General features: G+C 34.8%; 1 protein-coding gene and 1 non-coding gene across 3 annotated transcripts; both read right to left on the reverse strand.

The window, feature by feature from the left end:
* Window positions 1–3385: 3385 nt before the first annotated feature.
* On the reverse strand, window positions 3386–3512 carry LOC142169350 (U11 spliceosomal RNA). Its single transcript, XR_012699058.1, has one exon. It is a non-coding gene; the product is annotated as a U11 spliceosomal RNA (small nuclear RNA).
* Window positions 3513–4066: 554 nt separating this feature from the next.
* On the reverse strand, window positions 4067–18495 carry LOC107763726 (actin-related protein 9). Of its 2 annotated transcripts, none has more exons than XM_016582219.2 (21): window positions 18361–18495; window positions 18196–18268; window positions 17976–18085; window positions 17486–17545; window positions 17241–17306; window positions 16903–17005; window positions 15852–16063; window positions 15461–15581; window positions 13812–13876; window positions 11842–11931; window positions 10940–10990; window positions 8925–9056; window positions 8546–8635; window positions 8004–8074; window positions 7771–7934; window positions 7649–7692; window positions 7526–7575; window positions 7161–7206; window positions 6197–6247; window positions 5398–5544; window positions 4067–4550 (listed from the first exon to the last, which is right to left on the reverse strand). In XM_016582219.2, the coding sequence occupies exons 1-20, from the start codon at window positions 18361–18363 to the stop codon at window positions 5401–5403; spliced, it is 1746 nt and encodes a 581-aa protein (XP_016437705.1). In that variant the 5' UTR covers window positions 18364–18495; the 3' UTR covers window positions 4067–4550; window positions 5398–5400. The 2 variants fall into 2 exon arrangements, with proteins under 2 accessions (XP_016437705.1, XP_016437704.1); XM_016582218.2 differs by having other exon boundaries at window positions 15852–16066.
* Window positions 18496–19991: the final 1496 nt, after the last annotated feature.

Here is a 19991-nt window from a genome sequence, read left to right on the forward strand (position 1 = left end):
CTACATCACGAAAAAGGATATCAATGTGAAGAAGCAAAGGGCCAAAACCACAAATAAAAATTAACAGTGGAATTATACTTACGCTTCATATTCCATTTCTCAGAAAATGGAATCTTCTCGGTCGGGATTAGGTCGGAAGTCCTCACTCGAACAAACCGGCCCATCCAGCCTCTGTCCCTCATTTATGCTCGAGAATAGCACTTTGGTGGCCTGACGTTGGAGTTTTATCAATCCGCCTCGATAGAGGCGGCAGCTGTATAACCTGATGAGGTGGTCGATGGTGAAAGGCATCGCCTCGACTTTGCTCACGAAGAATCGGAGCAGAATAACAATGCACCAAAAAGAAGGGTGAATTTGGCCTAGGGTTATTTGGTACTAACGACAAAAATTGATGACGACGGGGTCGAGGGGGCCCAGCGTAAAAGGGTAGGTGTAAACACTTAAAAACCCTTCCACATGGGTGGTAATGTCTTCTTTTGGGATCGGTATTACCACTTCTTTGCCTTTCCAGTTGCAGTCTTTCCTTACCTGCTTAAGGTACCCTTCAGTTATCGAACATATGTACCTCAACACTGGCTCGCATTGACCAGGAATCGACGAGACTTTATCGGTTTTGAAGTGAGAAGTAATAACACACCCCACGGGAACACGCTCTTCAGGTCGTGGCTCTACCGGCATTTTGTCGTCGGCCGACTGCGATGAAGAATGGTTTTCCTTTTGAGGAACAGTCTTTGATGTTTTTACCATTTTTGTATGGATTTGAAGTTGAAAATAGATGCAGATGATAATTTGGTGTTTTGAGGGGATGATAGGAGTGAAAATCGTAGATGTACAGATGAAGAGGTTAGAAGATATACAAAGTTTTGAAGATTAAGAATCTAAAAGTAAAAGTTCGAAATAGTAGAGAGAGGGGCTACTTATAAATTTCATAACGACGGTTCAATATTGGCGGTGGCCGACCATCGACTGACGCGCATTTAATGCCTAGGAAACTGTATAGACGGGACATTTCAGTCACTTCTGTCGCTTACGTCACAAGGATGACGTTATAACAGGTCGAGGTAGAAAATTGAAGGCTCAATTCGTTTCTTGTCATTACACTCCAAACAAATGAGAGGACTATCTGTATACGGTTAAAATCGGGCCCGCCCGATTTTACTGTTTGACCGAGACCGGGAGTTTGCATCGAAGGACGACTCCGAAGTAGATCGGATAGAGGCACGAAGATAAGATACCGAGATCGGGGTTCGAGGCACCTGCCAAGATCGAGACTGACAGCAATCGAGACCGAACGAGACGCGTATCGAGCAATACCGAAGATTGCGTAATAACAGAAAAGCGAGATATTCGCGACCGGTCGAAGATCATGGCGGAAATCTCGGAACGGATCGAATCAAGAACGGTTGTTTAGTTAATCATGGAATTTCCTTCTGTAATTGAAATTGTACCATATATAGAATTCCTCTACTATATAAAGGGGAGTTCTAACCATTTGTAGGCACGACTGATAACGAAAGCAATATAATTTTCTTCCTCGCTCTCATTCTTGTTCTTCAGCTTATTGTGTTCTTATTATCCTTGCATCAATCAGTTCGAAGATACTCTAACTCAAGGGTTGAGTTTCTACTCAAACACTAGTTTGATTTACTTTATTGTATAATTCTATCTTTAATCTTCATATTTATTAATCGGTATTAAGTGAAATCACGTGTCCTTAAATTCACATTATAAATTTAATTGTTATTCAATTTTGAAGGTAAACAATAGTGAATAATTGTTATATAGGGATGCTGATACACATAAATCTAAATGTGTTACTCTACCTAGTAGTATATTTGAAATTTAAAAAACAAATGTGACTAAGGTACATCAATTTAGAACAAACATACGTATTTCTAGATATTCTTTCTGTGCCCCAGTCAAAGTGTCTACTGTGGGGGCACTGTTGAACCAACTTTGACGAAAAAAGAATATACAAAATGAATGGACTCAAGCAAACACCCAATGAAAAAGGCATAGACAGAAGATGGAATCAATCGACCCCTAACACTAGTTTTTGTTACTTTATATCAGGATTTAGAAGAACATTTCTGACTGTACTAAAATAATTTATCCACCCCTTAAAGCATAGGAGTACTTTTTAGTCTCCTTCTTAGATTAGTCAAATAACCAAAAAACAAGAGCATCTTGAGTCCTCTAATTCAATTATTAATAAAAAATAGTTTAATGATTAAGAAATCACAATTCAATTATGTTACGGATGTTTGGTTCTTGCATTAAATTAAAAATAATAAAAAAAATGTCTAAATTTACCTTTTCACTACACAAAATATCCTAATTGTATTCATTACTATACTTTGCGGTCATTAACACCCCTAATATTAGAATATTAAATTCTTATCTGTAATACTTCAAGTTTTAACGGAGCTCCATCATCCACACCCTCGTCATAAATAAATTCTCCTTTTGTATATTTATTCTTAATTTAACTTGTGGTTATTCACACCCTTATCATTAGTAAATTCTCCTTTAATTTAAATGGAGCTCCATCATGACTTAAATGAATTTCACGTACCAAAATATTTCCCAAAAAAAAAAAAAAAAAGTCCAAATTTACTCCTAAAATTTGAACTATAATTTAAAATTCTCCTCTGTGATACTTCAAGTTTGAGCTATGAAGAGAGATTTGCTAACTGCTTTCGTCCCTTTGCTAACTGCAATTTGGCAGGTGATGAAATTTAACAAAAAAGACAAACATTATAAATTTATTTATAATGTAAAATAAGCCATAAATATTTACTCAATATGATTATTAGCGTGTTTGGCCAACCTTTTTCAAAGCCAAAAGCAAGGTTTGTTTTTTCGAAGTTAGATGTTTGACCAAGCGTTTAAAAAAATAAAAAATAATTTTGAGTAGAAGCCGGAGTAGTTTTGAAAAAGTAGAAAAAAGTAATTTCTCCCCAAAAATAAAAATCACTTTTGAAAAAATACTCTTAAAATTACTTTTTTAAATCTTGGCCAAATCAAATTACTGATCAGGAATGTTTTTTAAATTAATTAGCTAGACACAAATTATTTTTTACCAAAAGTACTTCCGCAAAAAACGCGATTTTTTAAGCTCGGTTAAACAGGCTTATATAACTCATCACGTTAATAAAAGAAATTTTATAGAATATTCTGAAAAATATTGTTACAGACTAAAAAAAATAAGTGGCAGACTTTCATACGGTATCACTTGATAGTTATATTTTGCACACAGAACTCAACAGAAATATTAGTAGTAAAGTTGAAGAAAAGCTCATTAGACGAAAGAATCAATATTTTACACAAAGTAGCGCAGAACACATAAAAAATAAAAAATATTACTAAAGTTTAAGAGAGAAGCAATGGAGGGTCGGCCAGCGAGCCAACCCTATAAAAATTCCACAAATTATGTCGGCCATATGTCTTGATATCCATACGGCACTCACCACTCGGGCGAGTGTGGCATATTTAGCCAACCGACCCTTTTTAAGATTTCAACTTTCTTCACTCTTTCCTTTTAATACTCAGCTCCTGGCTTTCATATTTACTCACTTACCGATGTGGGATAACTTGAAACTTTTCTTTTAAGTCAAGCAGTTTTGTTTTGTTTTGTTTCTCCTTAAGTAATTGAACAGACCAAGTACTGGCATGATAGTATCAATTTCCAAAATATATCTTACGTCTGCTCTTTCCGCTGCATTTTGTGTGAAATCATTTGATAGAAATGGACTTGTCTATTAAAAGACTATTGTATTCGGTCCACAATAAGTAATTTTTTTGACTATTTTTGCACATATTAAAAAATTTAACTTTTAACATTAATTAGCAATGAAATTGATCATATTAACATTTACTATCTCTTCACATAAACACTCCTAACACATATTTCAACACTATTTACTCTAAGGGCAATGTAGGAAAAAGATAATTAATTCATTCTTGAAATCTAAAAAAATCAGATATTTTGGACGACAAAAAAAATGCCAAAATATCACCGGAGGGAGTAGTAATTAAAAATATGTTAAAATAGTCAAAAGGTTGATTGATTAAAAAAGAGGAAACTGGTAAACTAATCTGGCTGAAGTGAGTGAATATGTCGGCTGCGGAACAGCAATGGTACATAGCAACTAGCATGAACAACGACGTGCAACTACTAGGATTTTGAATCGTCAAAATTGATATTCAGTTGAATGACATTGAGGGCTCAATATATCAGCTACTAGAAAACAATGGTTAGCAAGACTTAAATTACTCGTTACAGTAACTTAGTTACCCAGAATGTACTCCAGATTGGACTCGATCAGCGATAACTTTTCTTGACTGATTGTCAGGACTGTCGATATCCTCTTTCACAAGTGTTACTATGTACTCCAGAATGAGATGATAACAAGCATTAACCAAACGAGTCGGGAGGGAGGAGTCAGGCGTACAGTTCCTGTGTCTTCAACAAAAGCCACAAAGACGGAAGAAAATGTGGCCCTCAAGCCCCAGTTTCCGTCTTCTCAATCTCATAACCGTGCAGGAAGCTGAACAATAAAGGAATTGAGAGAGAAATGTTAGTAATAAGCAATCACACAACCTACAAAAACCATGCACACTTTTCAAAGGCTACTACTGTATGACCCAGTAGGCGTGTATTCGACATATCTGACCCAGTAGCTTGATGTTTACATGACCAACTCTCTCTCTCTCTCTCTCTTCATTTTCATTTTATATGAGAAGCAAGGTTTAAACCACCTCTAAGAACTTTTAAGAACATCCAAAATTCAAACAAGGAAAAGCAAGATGAAGAAGCAGAAGAGGATATCAAACATTAAGTACCTAAAAAAATTATCTACTGCATACTTGTTTTTATTCAAATAATAATGCATATAAATGTGATCATGTTTTCTAAATGTGTGTCAGTCGAGTACTCCTTCTATCTCCAAAAATTCTGGATACATGTGCATGACACAAAATTATGATGACCAAAACTGGCTTATTTTTTATGCTTCCCATTATGATCTCTCAAAATTTCTTCTACAATTGCCACAATATGAAAGCATATAATCACAACCCCGGCACTATATCAATAACAAGATAAAACCAGATGGCAAGGACAAGAATCATGTTTTGACAAGATGAAAAGGAAAGATAATAATCCTGTCCCGCCCATAGCCTCATCATTTCTAGATTAATCCCCCCACCCCACCCCACCCCACCCCACCCCACCCACCCCCCACCCCCACAACTCCCTTCCCATTCAATATGAAGAGGGGGAAAAAAAGAGAAAAAAAGAAAAGAAAATCCAACACATAAACCAGCCAGATTTTAGTTAAACTGTGATGTAATCTAAACTGAATATACTACCGGAAGAGCAACAATCATTTGTACCTATTATGAGTTTAGATAACACATTGCCTGAGCTTGAAGATAATATGAATCCTTGTACTTTCTCCCACTGCGAATGTGGATCCCATTTCTGATCCAGTCCTCTCGATGAATCCAGGCATCCCTACTAATATCAAGAATGCCGAGGATCTGCAAAGATATATATAGAGTGTCAAAGTGAAACTAACTTTAGGGAGTCCTCACACACACTTAAAATGAAGTATGATACTGGGATTTGGTTGAACAGGCGTCACCTTATGCATGATTAAAAGAAAATCGTTCCATTTTTTAGCTTGCTGTATATTTTTAGCTTGCTGACCTTTTATTTCCTTGGTGGCAAAGACACACCATCAGGTAATGGTACAATAGATACTACTCCCTACGTTCTATTTTATGTGGTACTATTTCCTAATTAGTCTATTACAAAAGTAGCGACACCTGTCTATATTTAGAAACAATTTAATGTTAAACTTCCTATTTTACCCTCAATGGCATGCTTTTATAGCCACCGAAATATCATGGCATATTTAAAATTACAAGTTCCAAAAATCTTTCATAAACTCCGTTCACAGTCAAACTATGCCAGCCACATAACTTGAAATGGACAAAGTATTATTCATAACTCCTTTTTTTTCTCATTTGATAACTGCAGTGTGGAGGCTAGTTTGCATGTGTATTATTTACCTTATTATACAAAGTTCATAATTGTATCACAGCCATATTACCAGAATGGTGTGATTTAGCAACTAAAAAATAGTATGATGAACAAAAAGCAGAACTTATAAAAATAGCATCTACTTACTGCTCCGCCTTTCCATGACACAAAAGCTGGATTCATTCTAGATTGCAAGACCTAATATGTACACAAAATGTAAATGTAAATTCCTGACAGCAACTTACTATAGAAAGAGGGAATATAAGAAAACAGAATGATGAAAGTCAACAAGGACAGTGTGAATCCAAAAAAAAGGATGGACATACATACATAATAGATTCTGTTGCACTCATTCAATATTTACCCGGACACGTTCCGTTTTTAAATTACACACCAACAATTTTAAATCCCCGCAATACCCTTTTAAACAAAACTTCTAACTCCCTCTCCGTTCCATTTTCACCGTTCATCCTTCTCCCTTTTGCACAACATCCTACTGTATTTATCACAAAATAAGAATCTTTCAATAACCAACCCTGTTTTCATTTAGACAACTTTCAAGGGATTTAAGTCATTTTAACTGAAAAAAGTGTTTATCATCCCTTTTCGCCAAACACATAAATCTGATTTTAAGCACTTTTATCCAAATGCACAATTGCTTATTTATAAAAATAATTTTCAACACTTAAAAGTGCTTATCAACACTTGATGTTTTTTAGCTACTTTCAGTCAACTAACCCCAAAGGGCTCTAAATCGGCTAAAATCGCATTTTGTACCATGCTTCCTAAGAAAATGCCATGGAACTATCATTTATTCGTTTTCACTTTCTCCTTTCCCTTCTCCATTCGTTTTCCCCATTTATTATTCTCGGCACTAAAACAACCTAACCATCTGCAGGATACATTTGAAAAGGCCAAATACATAATGAAACTTCAGGATGCTAATGGGGGGAGGACTGATACAAAGTCTATTTGGTTAGATGAAGAAGCTGACACATGTATCTCACAAAGAGTAAGATAAAGGTCCACAAGATAGTTCAGAAATGCATACAGAAGAAAGACCAACAACTAGAATAGAAAAGAAATCAGAATTCAGAAGCTCAAAACTCACCTCCACAGTATCAATTGCTTCATGTGAAGGGATTGCATGTAATACTCTGCATAAGAAAGAAAACAGTTACCATAAGAGCATTTAAGCAAACTAGTGATCCCCTAAAGTCATCATCCATAGCTTAGGAAATTGTGAACTATATTCTACTTGCAAACACTTACCTGATAATATACCAAAATGCATTCATCTAGTTATGATAACATTCTTCCAAACTGAGGGTGACATATTAATCGATTATATGTATATATTATTATGTCCAATTTCTAGCAACAGGAGCATTGTTTTTTGAAAGTGGTAACTTTTAGCAACAGGGCATTGTTTTCTTTTCCCTTTAATGTATAAGCAAAACTGGACTTGAAACAAACCTTTCCTCCACAGCAGGAATGAGACCATCACTCAATGCAGCTCCACCTATCTGTAGAATTGAAAAATGTCATGTTTTCGAACCACGTGTAGAATAAGTATAGGCTGAATGTCGAAATACTAACCAGTTGCATGCTGCAAAACAACTTTCTCTGTAGGTCAATACGCCCTGTCAATTGTATGAAACAAGGTTCAGGAAGTGTATATTCAAATTCTACAATATTATAGAAGATATTTCCATAATCACCTGTCAAAAGAATGCTCTTTGTAATAGCTTCAGCTACACCAATATTATCTTCTTTCTTTGGCTTTGTTTGAAAAATTGGGTAGCTCTCCCACATAGGAAATGCACTACCACCAGGGAAGTCCATGTGCCATGTGTCCTCAAGCATATCATCATAATCATTAAACCTATTTAGATGGAATTATTGAGCATAGGAGGAAGAAAGGATTTTGTGACATCATATGTACTTAACTTACCAAGAACGTGGTGGCGGAGGATAGACGTCTGGAACCAAAAGTGTTGGGTAAAATAAACCCATTGGAGGAACCTGTAATAACAAATTATCAGACAAAAACACTTAATATCACACCTCATTATTTCAACGGGTCGTCATCGGCAAGCACCAAATCTTCCTCTTTATGTTGAAATACAGATGGAACTTGATACTGTAAAAGATTGCACTTTGGCTAATAGTTATCATGGATCTCATAATCAACAGCAAAAGTGTGTCCCAATTGTTCACGTGAAATCCTAGCTTAAATTGCAAAAGCATGTCATGATTTAATTTTTCATTTTTCTTTGAATTCCATGAAAAAAACACTAGCTGCACTCCCTTGATAGCAGTAAATGTGCGATCTATTGCAATTGAAACTCTTGCTCCAGAAAGTTATGAGGCATAAGCAAAACCTATTTCCGGAAAGTTAGAATGTGAAAGTAAAAGAAAAGGCAGCAATCACACATCATATTCAACAAAAGCAAAATAAAAATACAAGAGGATTTTGAAGTTAAAAATGAATACATTAAGAGCAGTCAGCCTTGTCTTATGAGATCCAGGTGGCATTCCATCTTCATATGATTGTACCATAGCAACAGCTTCTACTTCCCCCTCCTGGACAGTGGAATAAATTAAACATTTAGGCGTTCCTGGACGATGCATCAATTCATAACTAGGGTTGTTATAAATGGCGGTAAGATTAAAATAGAATAAGTCGAAGAAATAGACTGAAGATCATCCACTAATCGTCTATGTTCAGCCGAAGACATTTCTGGATATACATTCCCCGCTTATACTTTGATTACCAACGTGAGGAATATCCAGTAATGGCCTATGCCTTACTAGCATATAAATGTTAAAAACCTTGAGTTTATATTTCCCAAAAAAAAACTAGGAAACTCACTTTGATCTGACAGTAGGACTCCTTAAGTCTGTTAAGCACTAGCAAATCTACAGGCTTTGACAGGGCATCAGTCCGAATTGGTGGCCATGTTTGATGATGCCTCTGAGTCCAGAGAAGGCATCTTGATATATCCTGTTATAATTTAAAAAGAATAAGAAGTTATTTTCACTAAGAAAAACAAAAGCCAATTAAAATATCAGTGAGAAAAAAATTGAAGAGTTAACTGAATACATTGCTTTAAGCTCGAAGATGGAGACACGGGTTTTCCAAAAAAATCACTACAGCTTTCCTACTCACTTTGTTTATGATACATCAAACAGGGAAAAGTACTTCCATTTTCCTACCAAATCTCTCTGCCTATTTTGGCACATAAATGAAGGGATTGAAGAGATTATGACTTGCTTTATTGTTGTGTCAGCTGGTTCTCGACTCCCGAAGAAAAGAATGACGGTTCAACAAGCTCTTTTTACCAAACACATATTCTAGGTAGGTCTAAAGACCAAGATGGTGAAATGAGGAGGTGCGCAAACTGAGTCCTTTTGGTGAGCGCATAGAAGAAAGAAACGCATAAAAAAATATACATATCTCACTAAGGATATGTATGAGAGAGCGGTTACAAGTGTGAGAATTGTAAAAGGAGATACAAAGGAATCATATGACTGTGAGTTTACACTTTACACTAGGAATCTCCCTTGAGCCCGTAGAACCCTAGTTATGGATGAGTTAACCAATAGCATACATATTGAGGTTTCATGGTACATGCGATTTGCAGATGAAACTAGCAAATGAGCCAACCAGAAGTTGGAATAATCAATTATGGAGAAGCTATTTGGAGAGTAAAAGTTTATGGATATGTATATATAAGACAGAATAAATGTATTGCAGTATTAAAATCCTATAATAACATTGCAGGTGAAGTGAGATTGGACAAGACTGTAATATTTAAATGCAGATAATCTAGACTCAATCTTCTACGAGAATAGCATGATAGATAACGATGTAACACATAAAACTAAAATGAGGTGGTTGAAAAGGAAGATTGCTATGGGAGCAACTATGCGATAAAAAGATGACTAACAAAGTGAACGGCAAGTAGTATAGAATTATTTTGATACCAACAATGTCATATAGGTGTTAAGATAGATGCACAGTCGTCATACAGAATTGGACAAGATTAATTAAAAATAATCAAATCTGACAAAAGATACAAGTAACACACAGAGATAAACTGATGTTGCTTGAAATAGTTTGTCCATGTCCTTTGTAGACCTACAATTCAATCTCTCAGTATCAATATAAACGTGGCTAAGAACATCACAGAATGGAAGCAAAGGCTCCATATAGGTGTTACAGTTACATATTAATGCAGTATATATCTGAACTTTTCATTATCTGGTCAGAGACTTGTATGCAAGTATAGGGATAAGTGTGAGATTTAGATAATATCTAGTTTTGAGAACCCCTAATTTGCTTTACAAGATGAACAATTTAGTATTGGAATAAAAGGGTCCAAAGAGAGAGGAACGGGTATAAGGGATTCATAAACACGAGCCTAACTAATTTGGCATTGAGGCATAATTTATGTTGCTCGGACTCTCAAAAAATGTTGCCGCATCCATATCGCATCCTTCTAAACTGCACTACTTTTAGAGGATCCAACACGCACACGAACATTTTTGAAGAGTTCGAGCAACATAGGGCATAATTAATTGACTGATTGAACAGGGATAAAACACATATGCTGAAGTCAGTAATTTTAAGGTACCCTAAGATTCTTGATCATTGAGCACAGTTTGTTTTCTCTGCCCTCTTGAGTTTATCAAGCATAAGCAGCCTATTGACAACAAAACTAATCAACAAAAACTTCATTTAACAAGTTCTCGGTCAATTATATGGTTTACCCTAAATAAAAAATCAGACGCTTCTCTAAGAAATAGAAGTGAAAATAACTTTCTAGTATAAGTAAGCATAAAAGGTACAAAAAATTAAATCCATAGTTTCCACAGAATTCTCACCTCTCCACCGAAACGTAAAGATATCTGTGTCGTGGGTATAGTCACTCCATCCTGTCCAACAGCATCAACCATTAGCATAACAAAACCCGTGGATGATCAAAATTGGTCAAATGGAAACTTTCAGGATGTTCTTTGTTAAAAAGCATAAGATTATCACAGGATTCTCTCTGCTTCATGATTTGAGTAACAGCACATGTATAAACTGTATGTCATTCGCAAAGTAATTGGGGAAACAAAGGCGTGGTTGCCCCGGATATTCTTGCTCAAGTGGCAGGACTCATGTTGAAGCAGTAATCACAGTGAAGCAATGATTCTACTGAAAGATATCATGGCAATGATCAAATAGCTGTCTCGCAATCCCAATTCATTTGTATAATTTAACCTAGTATCGAGACAATGGGTAATGAGAAATTTAGGTATATTTGGGTGTGCATCACTAGCATTGATGGTGTTGGATGTATTAATCATGACAAGTCAATTTCCTTTTTTTAAAAAATATTAATCATGACTGTCATAATTGGACAAGAACATGAAGACAAGCGCATGAATGGGGTTAACAAGATTCTCACTGTCCGTCTGTCCCCGCCTACTATCCAGTGAAACCACAGCCAAGAGTAGTTTGGGAAATCTATTATAGAAATAAAGAGGAACGTTATCATTACTATAACACGTTAGTAACAAGAATTATTTTCGGAATGTTATCATGTCTTATAACCCCCCCCCCCCCAAAAATACACACACACACGCACAAGGAAAAAACTCTTGCAATATCAAAGTCACTAGAATCCTTATCCCGGACGCCGTTTCTGATATTGAGGTGCTTTAAACAAAGCCGTAATAGAAAAGGGGGTCTCAAGTGCTACTTTCCAACTATATAGCAGGCAAAAATAAAACGACCATACCTCAACACAGATAACAGATGTCACTTGAGCACCAATATTGACAATGCATGCTGTTGATAAACCATTTCCAAAAACTGCAGCAAGACCTTCCTGGTTAAACCAATTCAAACAGCACATGAATAACAAAAATGATTTAACCTACATTTTCATCCCTACTGTTTGATTACACAAGGTACAGTTAGCACTTCTCTATAGTTGCTCAGGTGACTACATGAATAAGGTTTTCCACATTTCAGCAAACCCTTTAACATAAACATTAGCCCTCGGGTGAATAAGAATATTTCATCAGTAAGGACAATGGACGGTAAGAGAATCTCCACGAGCCAAAAAGACAGATGAAATAGGAACTCCAGAAAAGTTTCTAACATGTGCAATTACCTTGGTAAATAAAAAATAAAGAAAGTTTCTAACCTCGGCAATTAAAGTTGTGCAACCAAAACTTTCATAACCATGAACCATGAAAGATCCAGGTTTTCAAATCACCACGTGAGTAATGGCACTTTGAAAATTAATAAAGCTATCCAAAAAGCAAGCATGTCTTCTTGTTAATTTGGAAGACATAAATTGATTTGAAACAAAAGCAATTCTCTAATACTAAAAATGGTACTCCCTCTGTCCATTTTATGTGACACACTTTCCTTTTTAGTCTGTAGCAAAAAGAATGACACATTATTCTATTTTAGGAATTATTTAATCTTCCCATTTTAGCCTTAATGACACGACTTGTTGGGACGCTCACCACTAGTCATTTAAATGAAAAGAAACTCTCAATACCACTCATTTAAAAGGATAATTTTGGTAATTTACATATATTTGGGTTACATGTCAAAAATCTTCTCTAATTTTTTAAACTTCGTACCCAGTCACACCTTCACAGAGGGAGAAATATTTAGGATCTTGAAATTATGATAAGAGCCGGGCGGGTGGGAGAAACATAACAGAGAAGTGACACCCTAAACATAGAATTTGTGGGGAGCAAAAATTATTAAGTTTACTCACCCACCCCCAACCCCCCACCCCCGGAAAATAGATGGCATAAATACTGTTTATTCACTGAAAATAATATTAAAATTATAGATAATACAAATTTAATTGATAGTTTATCCACACCGAGCAATTGCTAACAATATGGATAAAATATACATCAATTATGTCTATATAAGATAACTATAAATATTTAAAATAAAACGACGATTGTGAGAATTTAACTGCTTGAGCGATATGAATCCTCAATTCTTTCTTCAAGCTCAACTCATATTATAATCATGCCAAAATAAAATAATAGTAGTGAAAATAAGTTTTACTACTACAAAGAGCGATCTTTTTCTTCCATTGTGCCCTATCTTTAGTTAAATCTGCATTGATTCTAAGGATTTGTAGGTCTTCGAGACAATTTTTTTCCGTGTGAGTTTAGGTCTACCTCGCCCCCTTATAACGCCTTCATTCACCATAGTTTCATACCTACAGACCGGTCTGGAAAATTGGTTTTTTTTTTTTTTTTTTTTTTTGGAAAAGGTTAAGGGAAAGGAAAATTGGATGTATTAACTTTGATTGATATTAAATAGCCCAAAAACAACTTCTAAATAGTAACTTAAATTTCCCTTAGAAAGCCAAGCGTAATTCCCATTTTAGAAAGTGCGGCAAGTCTATTTTGAAAATTGCAATTAAGGTAGTAATATGTAAGGTCTTCTACGATTAGAGCTACTAAATGGCACTGCATGATGATACATACACATACACAACTGTTCTAATAGCATTTTTTTGGACAAGTTTACCAGATCTTCCTAGAAATAGAATGAAAAAGCAATGTCATGTAGGTTGGTAGTAAAAGAGTTCTGAATGGGTAAATAAGAAGTTGGTATTTAAACTATTTATGCATATATTTCAAGCAAGAATGAAGGTTTAGATATGACTTGTGTACATGGAATCATTTTATTTTAAAGTTAAAAAGTTCAGGAACATAACATCACCTGGTGGACTACTGCTGAGCTGAACCGTAAGTCACGCAACACGATAGAAAGCATTTCTTTAATTTCTGCAATAAACAACAAAGAAGTGTTATGTCAAAGAAGAAATGGGGTGATCATATGTTAAAGCCACATAACAGATCAGAAACATCTTATATAATCCATACACTCTTTGACACCTCTTTTACTTTGTTGTGCATGGATCTAGACAGCTCCAGTAAGCTTTTATGAAAGACAGAGCACTCTCAAGGAAATGGACACAATACAAGCAGGATATAAAACATAAAAGATCCAGTGACCAGTTAGCGACTAGATTCCTTGTGAATGTACTCAGAGGATAATGGGTGGTTTGATTGACAAGTCATTGAAGGTGGTGAAATTTGAAAATATTTACAGGCGAAGAAAGTAAAATGCAGAAACATTTTTTTCACCTCCAACAGAGGCAAGATAGCAAAGATTGACATGAAATTAAAATCTTATTCTTCTTCTTTATTCAATTTAATAAAATTAAAATCTTTTTAAAATGTTTTTACTGCTGAAGTCCAGCCTGCTTTCATCAATCTGAAGATTAGTCACATATGAGCAATACCTAAGAAATCTTACCAAAGTAATTAAATGACAATCTGAGGAAGCTAAAGGAAAATTTCCTCTTCACCAAATTGTTGGGCATCTCCATGGTTGACAACACCCTCTTTTGAAGTTCTTGTTCTGAATTCTGGTTTTTCCATTTCAAATTCCTCGTAATGGGTGAGTAGAGAAGTTACTTCAAGAGACCTTTTTATGATGGATCACTATCTTCGGCATTAGGAGTGGCAAGGAAATTTTAATGCTTGGAAAACTAGGGAAGACAAGAGAAAGGAAAAGGAAATCACGTATCTTTCCATTTCGTTGTTTGGTGTTACCAGTATGAATAGGAAGGAAAATGGAGATATAATTTTCTTTCGGACCTACTAATTTTAATTTCTCTTTCCTCTTCGATTTTCCCTCTTTTTAAACTTTTGCCTGCCTTTGCCTTACCTTTCATGTTTCTAAAATCAGAAGCAACTACACCAGAACAGCTCTTTGCATTCAGCTCGATTTATTGTCAACTAAACTGACTGTCCTCATTTCTCAGTCCAACAGGACAGCGCATGTGTAAGAGGTTACACTGTCACATTCTTTATTTATATTATGGTGGTGTTGGCCAACTTGTGGAAACCTTAACTAATCCACCAGGTAGCCCACTACAGCACCCAAGAACAAATGTGGGGTATACCTGCCCACTAAGGCTGGAGCAGCTGGGTAATCATACTGTCACACACTCAAATATCTCTCTTGATAATTTAGTTAGTGGAGTATCTTTTTCCATAGAACTCTGAAACTTCACATTACTTCATTAATGAAAACAAGTCTACAGATGACACAATGGCATTAACAAACCAACTCCGGGAGAATGCTCCCAAGAGAGACCTCATGCAGAAGAGAAATAGCAAACCTGGCTAGCCTATGAGCAGCTCAATTCCAAGATCTAGCGGAGTATGCAACTTTTCATTTTTCTCCCAAATATTGCAAATTTAAACAGAATAACAACACTCTAGCCTAAAGATAAATTTACCAGAGTTATGTTTCAGACATAGAAAAGAATGAATAGGGAAAAAATAGAGTATATGTACCACGACTGTCGAATGTCTCTGGAAGAACAAGGATTGCAGAATACATGTTTCTCATGCTATGAGGAATATGCAATTTCTCAACCAAAATCCAATCCCAGATGGTATGCAGGTCTTCAAGAACCTAAAAGATTTCCCCGACTGTTATTATATAAACTAATGAACACTGGAACTCTAGTAAATATGAAACAAGTTACCTTGATATACCTTTACTGGAAAATCAATAAACAACATTTCCAAAGAAATATCAATGCTCAATGCCAAACTTGGAATGCACAATCCAAAAACATTAATTTCAAAAGTAAAGTTACTAATTTGTGAGTAACAACTGAAAGAAACAAATGCACATCAAATTTTCCGCACATTGAAAGGAAAATTTGAAACAAGATATTACCTGCTGCGTAGGGTAATGTTGAGATATATTTAGATGACCTCGGCGTATAGGACGGTGCAAGCAATATGGTTCAGTTGGGGATATTCGTAGAGCTTCCTCTCCACATATGTACTGTCTATATTTACGTTCACTGGAATTAGATTCAACCTTAATCTTGCTTTCCTTCAGAGTGGGGTCTTCGCTGGTACCACCCTCGTTGGGTTCGCTTTCTACTGCTACAGCTAAACATAATTACTAATTCTTGAAATAAAGTGAAACTAACATAATAAACAAACTAAGCATGCTCTCGTATTAACTAAGCATGCTCTTGTGTCATCTACTATTAAAAAACAAACAAAAACTGAACTAATCAGAAAGTATCATCTCTCCGACATGGACGTTCTGATCAATTAGTAGTCTTCTCACCGAGTATAAGCATTGAAATCTTTTAATTACAGAACTCATAAAAGCTAAATTTTCAGTAGAGATATAATCAAACAAGAGTCCATAGTATTCAGAACAAAATGTCGAAAAAGAAAAAAAAAATTCAAGTCCACAATTTAAGATTAGGTAATCAACTATAGAAAATAAAAAAAAATTAACAAAATTTGTTGTACAATATCCTTATCATAATGTTCATCCGAGAAGCTTGACAAAGAAATATCAGATAATAGTTAAATGCAGAAAGATTTCCCATAGATACTAAGGTATTAGACCAGCCACAGCAGCTTATGTAGTATTATTCAGAAGGCACCACTCTGACTCAGCTGCTTTAGACATTAACAGCAGCGAATATTGTCGTGCCAACCGAAACATAGGGCTACTTGCCAATCAACTAACTGGCTAGCACATCACTAGCAAGCAAAGTAGAACGAGCAGGCTATGCATGTAGAGGCCCCAAAAAGTAATCAATGCAATACAAAGATTTGTGAATCTGTACATGCCATAATTGGTTTATAACAAAACTATATAACACAATAACATTCAGCATCGAGAGCACAACAGCCAAACCTAAATGAAATTGCCAATATGATAATGCTTCACTCAAGAATGAACAGGTTACAGTTCTCACCCTTTGTTGAAGAATGAGGGACATTTTTTTCTAAAACATCAGTCCAAGTGAACTCTGGCTCTTTCGTGTTATTCTGCAGAGGATATGCATCCACACGCCCCATCTGCAGAGATACACATAAAATACACACAAAAGACTGTCAATAGATGTATTCCGAAAAACATGACTATAGATACTTTAGTTGCACTAATCTCAGATTCCAAGAAATTGTTCCCGAAGAAATTGAGCTTCAATAGCTCAAACAACTACCTCTCATCACACATGTACATGAAGATCTCACAGACTCCAAAACACAAATTTCATCATACTTAAAATGCATAGAGAATTCTCCCAGGTACCTTGCGTGGATAAGAACTGTTAGCTACCTCCTCATCCAAGAATGGAATTCTCAACAGCGAAGCAATCTGATTGAAAAAATTAAAAATATGTGAAATAATAAAAAATATATGATAAACTATTTATGTCATCAATTTATAAATTTCGATTAAAAGGTTCATACTCACACATATGACTAAACGTTTTTTTTTCAAATTCACAGAAATAAAACAAATTGACCATGTTTACTAATAATTCATGTACAAACCATGTCATATGCTCTTTCCCGCTCCATATGTTGTGCAGTTGTAACCTGAGAATTCAGCATCTAAACACCCAAAAAAAACAGACTTTCAAAAAAGATATCATCAAAACACAATAATCACCTTAAATTACAAACTTGAAATCTGAATAAAAAACTAAAAATAAATTAAAATCAAACTCGATTTAGAGAAGAATCATACAAGATTGCAAACTTTAGTTAGAACTTTCTTAGAAACTCCTCCCTTCGTCCTAATTATGTGGCACTGTTTGACTAAGCACGAAGTTTCAGAAGGGAAAAAAATTCTTTTGAAACTTATGGTCTAAAACAAGTCATTAAACATTTGTGTCATCTTAATAACGGCAAAATGAAAAGTTTAAAGTTAAACTAATTCTAAATATGGAACTGTGTCATTCTTTTATAGATGAACTAAAAAGGAAAATATGTCACATAAAATAGGATAGAGCGAGTATACAAATTCAAACTTTGGCCTTACTTGATCTTGAACATGTCGTTTAGGTAATTGAGTAGTGCGACGGGAAATGCAATGAGGTACATTGAATGGAGTATCCTGATTAGCCAATCCAATTCTGATATTTGCGGAACCTAAATTTACAGTGCAATTTTTTTTCGACATAATTTACCAACTGATTAAGCAATTAATTAACTAACACACACAAAAGGTCAAAATTGAGAGAAGTTAGGGTTTTTAGAACCTGGATTGATGACGACGATATTGGAGCCACGCTCGGTGAAGAGGTTCGTAGGGACTATTGTTTTCATGTAATCCTGTGTACCATGCCATTAACTAAAATTGTTAGATTTCTGTGTTTTGTGTGTGTGTGTGTGTGTGTGTGTGTAGCAATGGAGAAAGTGAGTACCATGGCGAAAAGAGCTTGAGTTGGTGCCGAGGGAGCAGGAGGCAGGAGCTACTGAACTGAAGAAGAAAACGTGAAGTTAAGGTGGGTGCCTTATATACTCCTTGGAATTGACTCGAATTGAATTGTATATATATATATTGATTTCGACTCTACATAAGCTTATAAATGATGACATATGCTTAAGGACAATATTTGAGTTGAGATTGAAATAACAACTACATAATACCACTAGTAGGGTCTGTAGAGTGTGGTACCTACGCAGAACTTATACATACCCTAAGGTAAAGAGGCGGTTTCCGATAAACCTGACTCTCTCCCTCCAAGAACTTTATATCTTGTTCTTGGGTGACCCGAACTCACAACCTCTTGGTTGGAAGTAGAGGGTGCTCACCACTAGAGATTGAAATAAAAAGTTTAATTTAAATTTTAAGTTAGAAAAAATTATAAAAATTTATGTTTGTACAAGCATTTTACTTGAAAAATAATTTCGTATAAGTAAAAAATTGTGATGGAAGCTTATAGATCTTTGATACAAAAGTTTAATTTAAAGTATAAGTTAGAAAAAATTGTAAAATTTTATGTTTGGATAAAAATTTCACTTAGAAAATTAATTTTGTACTATAAGTTAAAGAATTGTGATGGAAGGTTATAACTTTTTGAACAGAAAATATTTGAACTTTTGCATTTGCATACTAGTTATGAATATTTGTAAATACTAAATTTTAAATTTTAAACTTTAAGTGAAATATTGAAATAGTGGCTTGAAAGAATACTTCGAGTAAAATAATTATTTCGACTTACAAATTTTTAACATTCACAAACTTCTTGTTTAAACAAACTTTTTTCTCAACATCAACTTGGCCATAAAAACTATTTCAACTTCAACTTGAAGTATTATTTGCAAACCAATATTTGTTTTACAATTTAGCCCATTATTTCAACTGAACCTGACTAGTTTTTTCTATTACGTGAATAAAAAATTTCAAACTTTTCATATTCTAAAAAAATAAAATACTTACAATTCAGATTCGAAACCAAAACTTCATGACCAAACTTTAGCTTTTCGGGCGCAAAATATTTGAAGGCTATCGTTAGTTATGTTTTTATTTAATTATGTATGTTAAAAGACGAGTTTGATAAACTTTGAAACTCTGATTTCTAAACAAGAAAGAAGAAAGTTATTACTTATTATTATAAAGGTGGCGCTCAAAACAACTTAGGTGTATCTTATACTAATTTATCGCACGCTTACTATCTTCTATTTGTACATATATCAAGTAACTATTTGTCACAAGTTTTAGTCATAAAAATATGAAGATGGACAAAGAATTATAACTATCTGATTTTATGGCGATAAAGTATGATCACCGGAAAGTACAACAGTTGTGGTGTATTACCAAATGGCCAAAGGTATTTACCATGTTATTCACTTAAACTAAATATACTGATACAACTGTTGCGATTATGGACGAATTAATGTTTGAGTTTTGCGATGACTTTGGCCGAGATGATTGAAAATATCATATTTCTCCGAAAAGAAATTAATTCATCAAAGTAAGAGAAAAGTAGAAATAAGAAAAGAAAAAACTAAGTTTGATCAATGAAGTGTACACAACGCATATTGAATCCAT

Source organism: Nicotiana tabacum, chromosome 14 (genome assembly GCF_000715075.1).
Source record: "Nicotiana tabacum cultivar K326 chromosome 14, ASM71507v2, whole genome shotgun sequence".
Classification (NCBI taxonomy): domain Eukaryota; kingdom Viridiplantae; phylum Streptophyta; class Magnoliopsida; order Solanales; family Solanaceae; genus Nicotiana; species Nicotiana tabacum.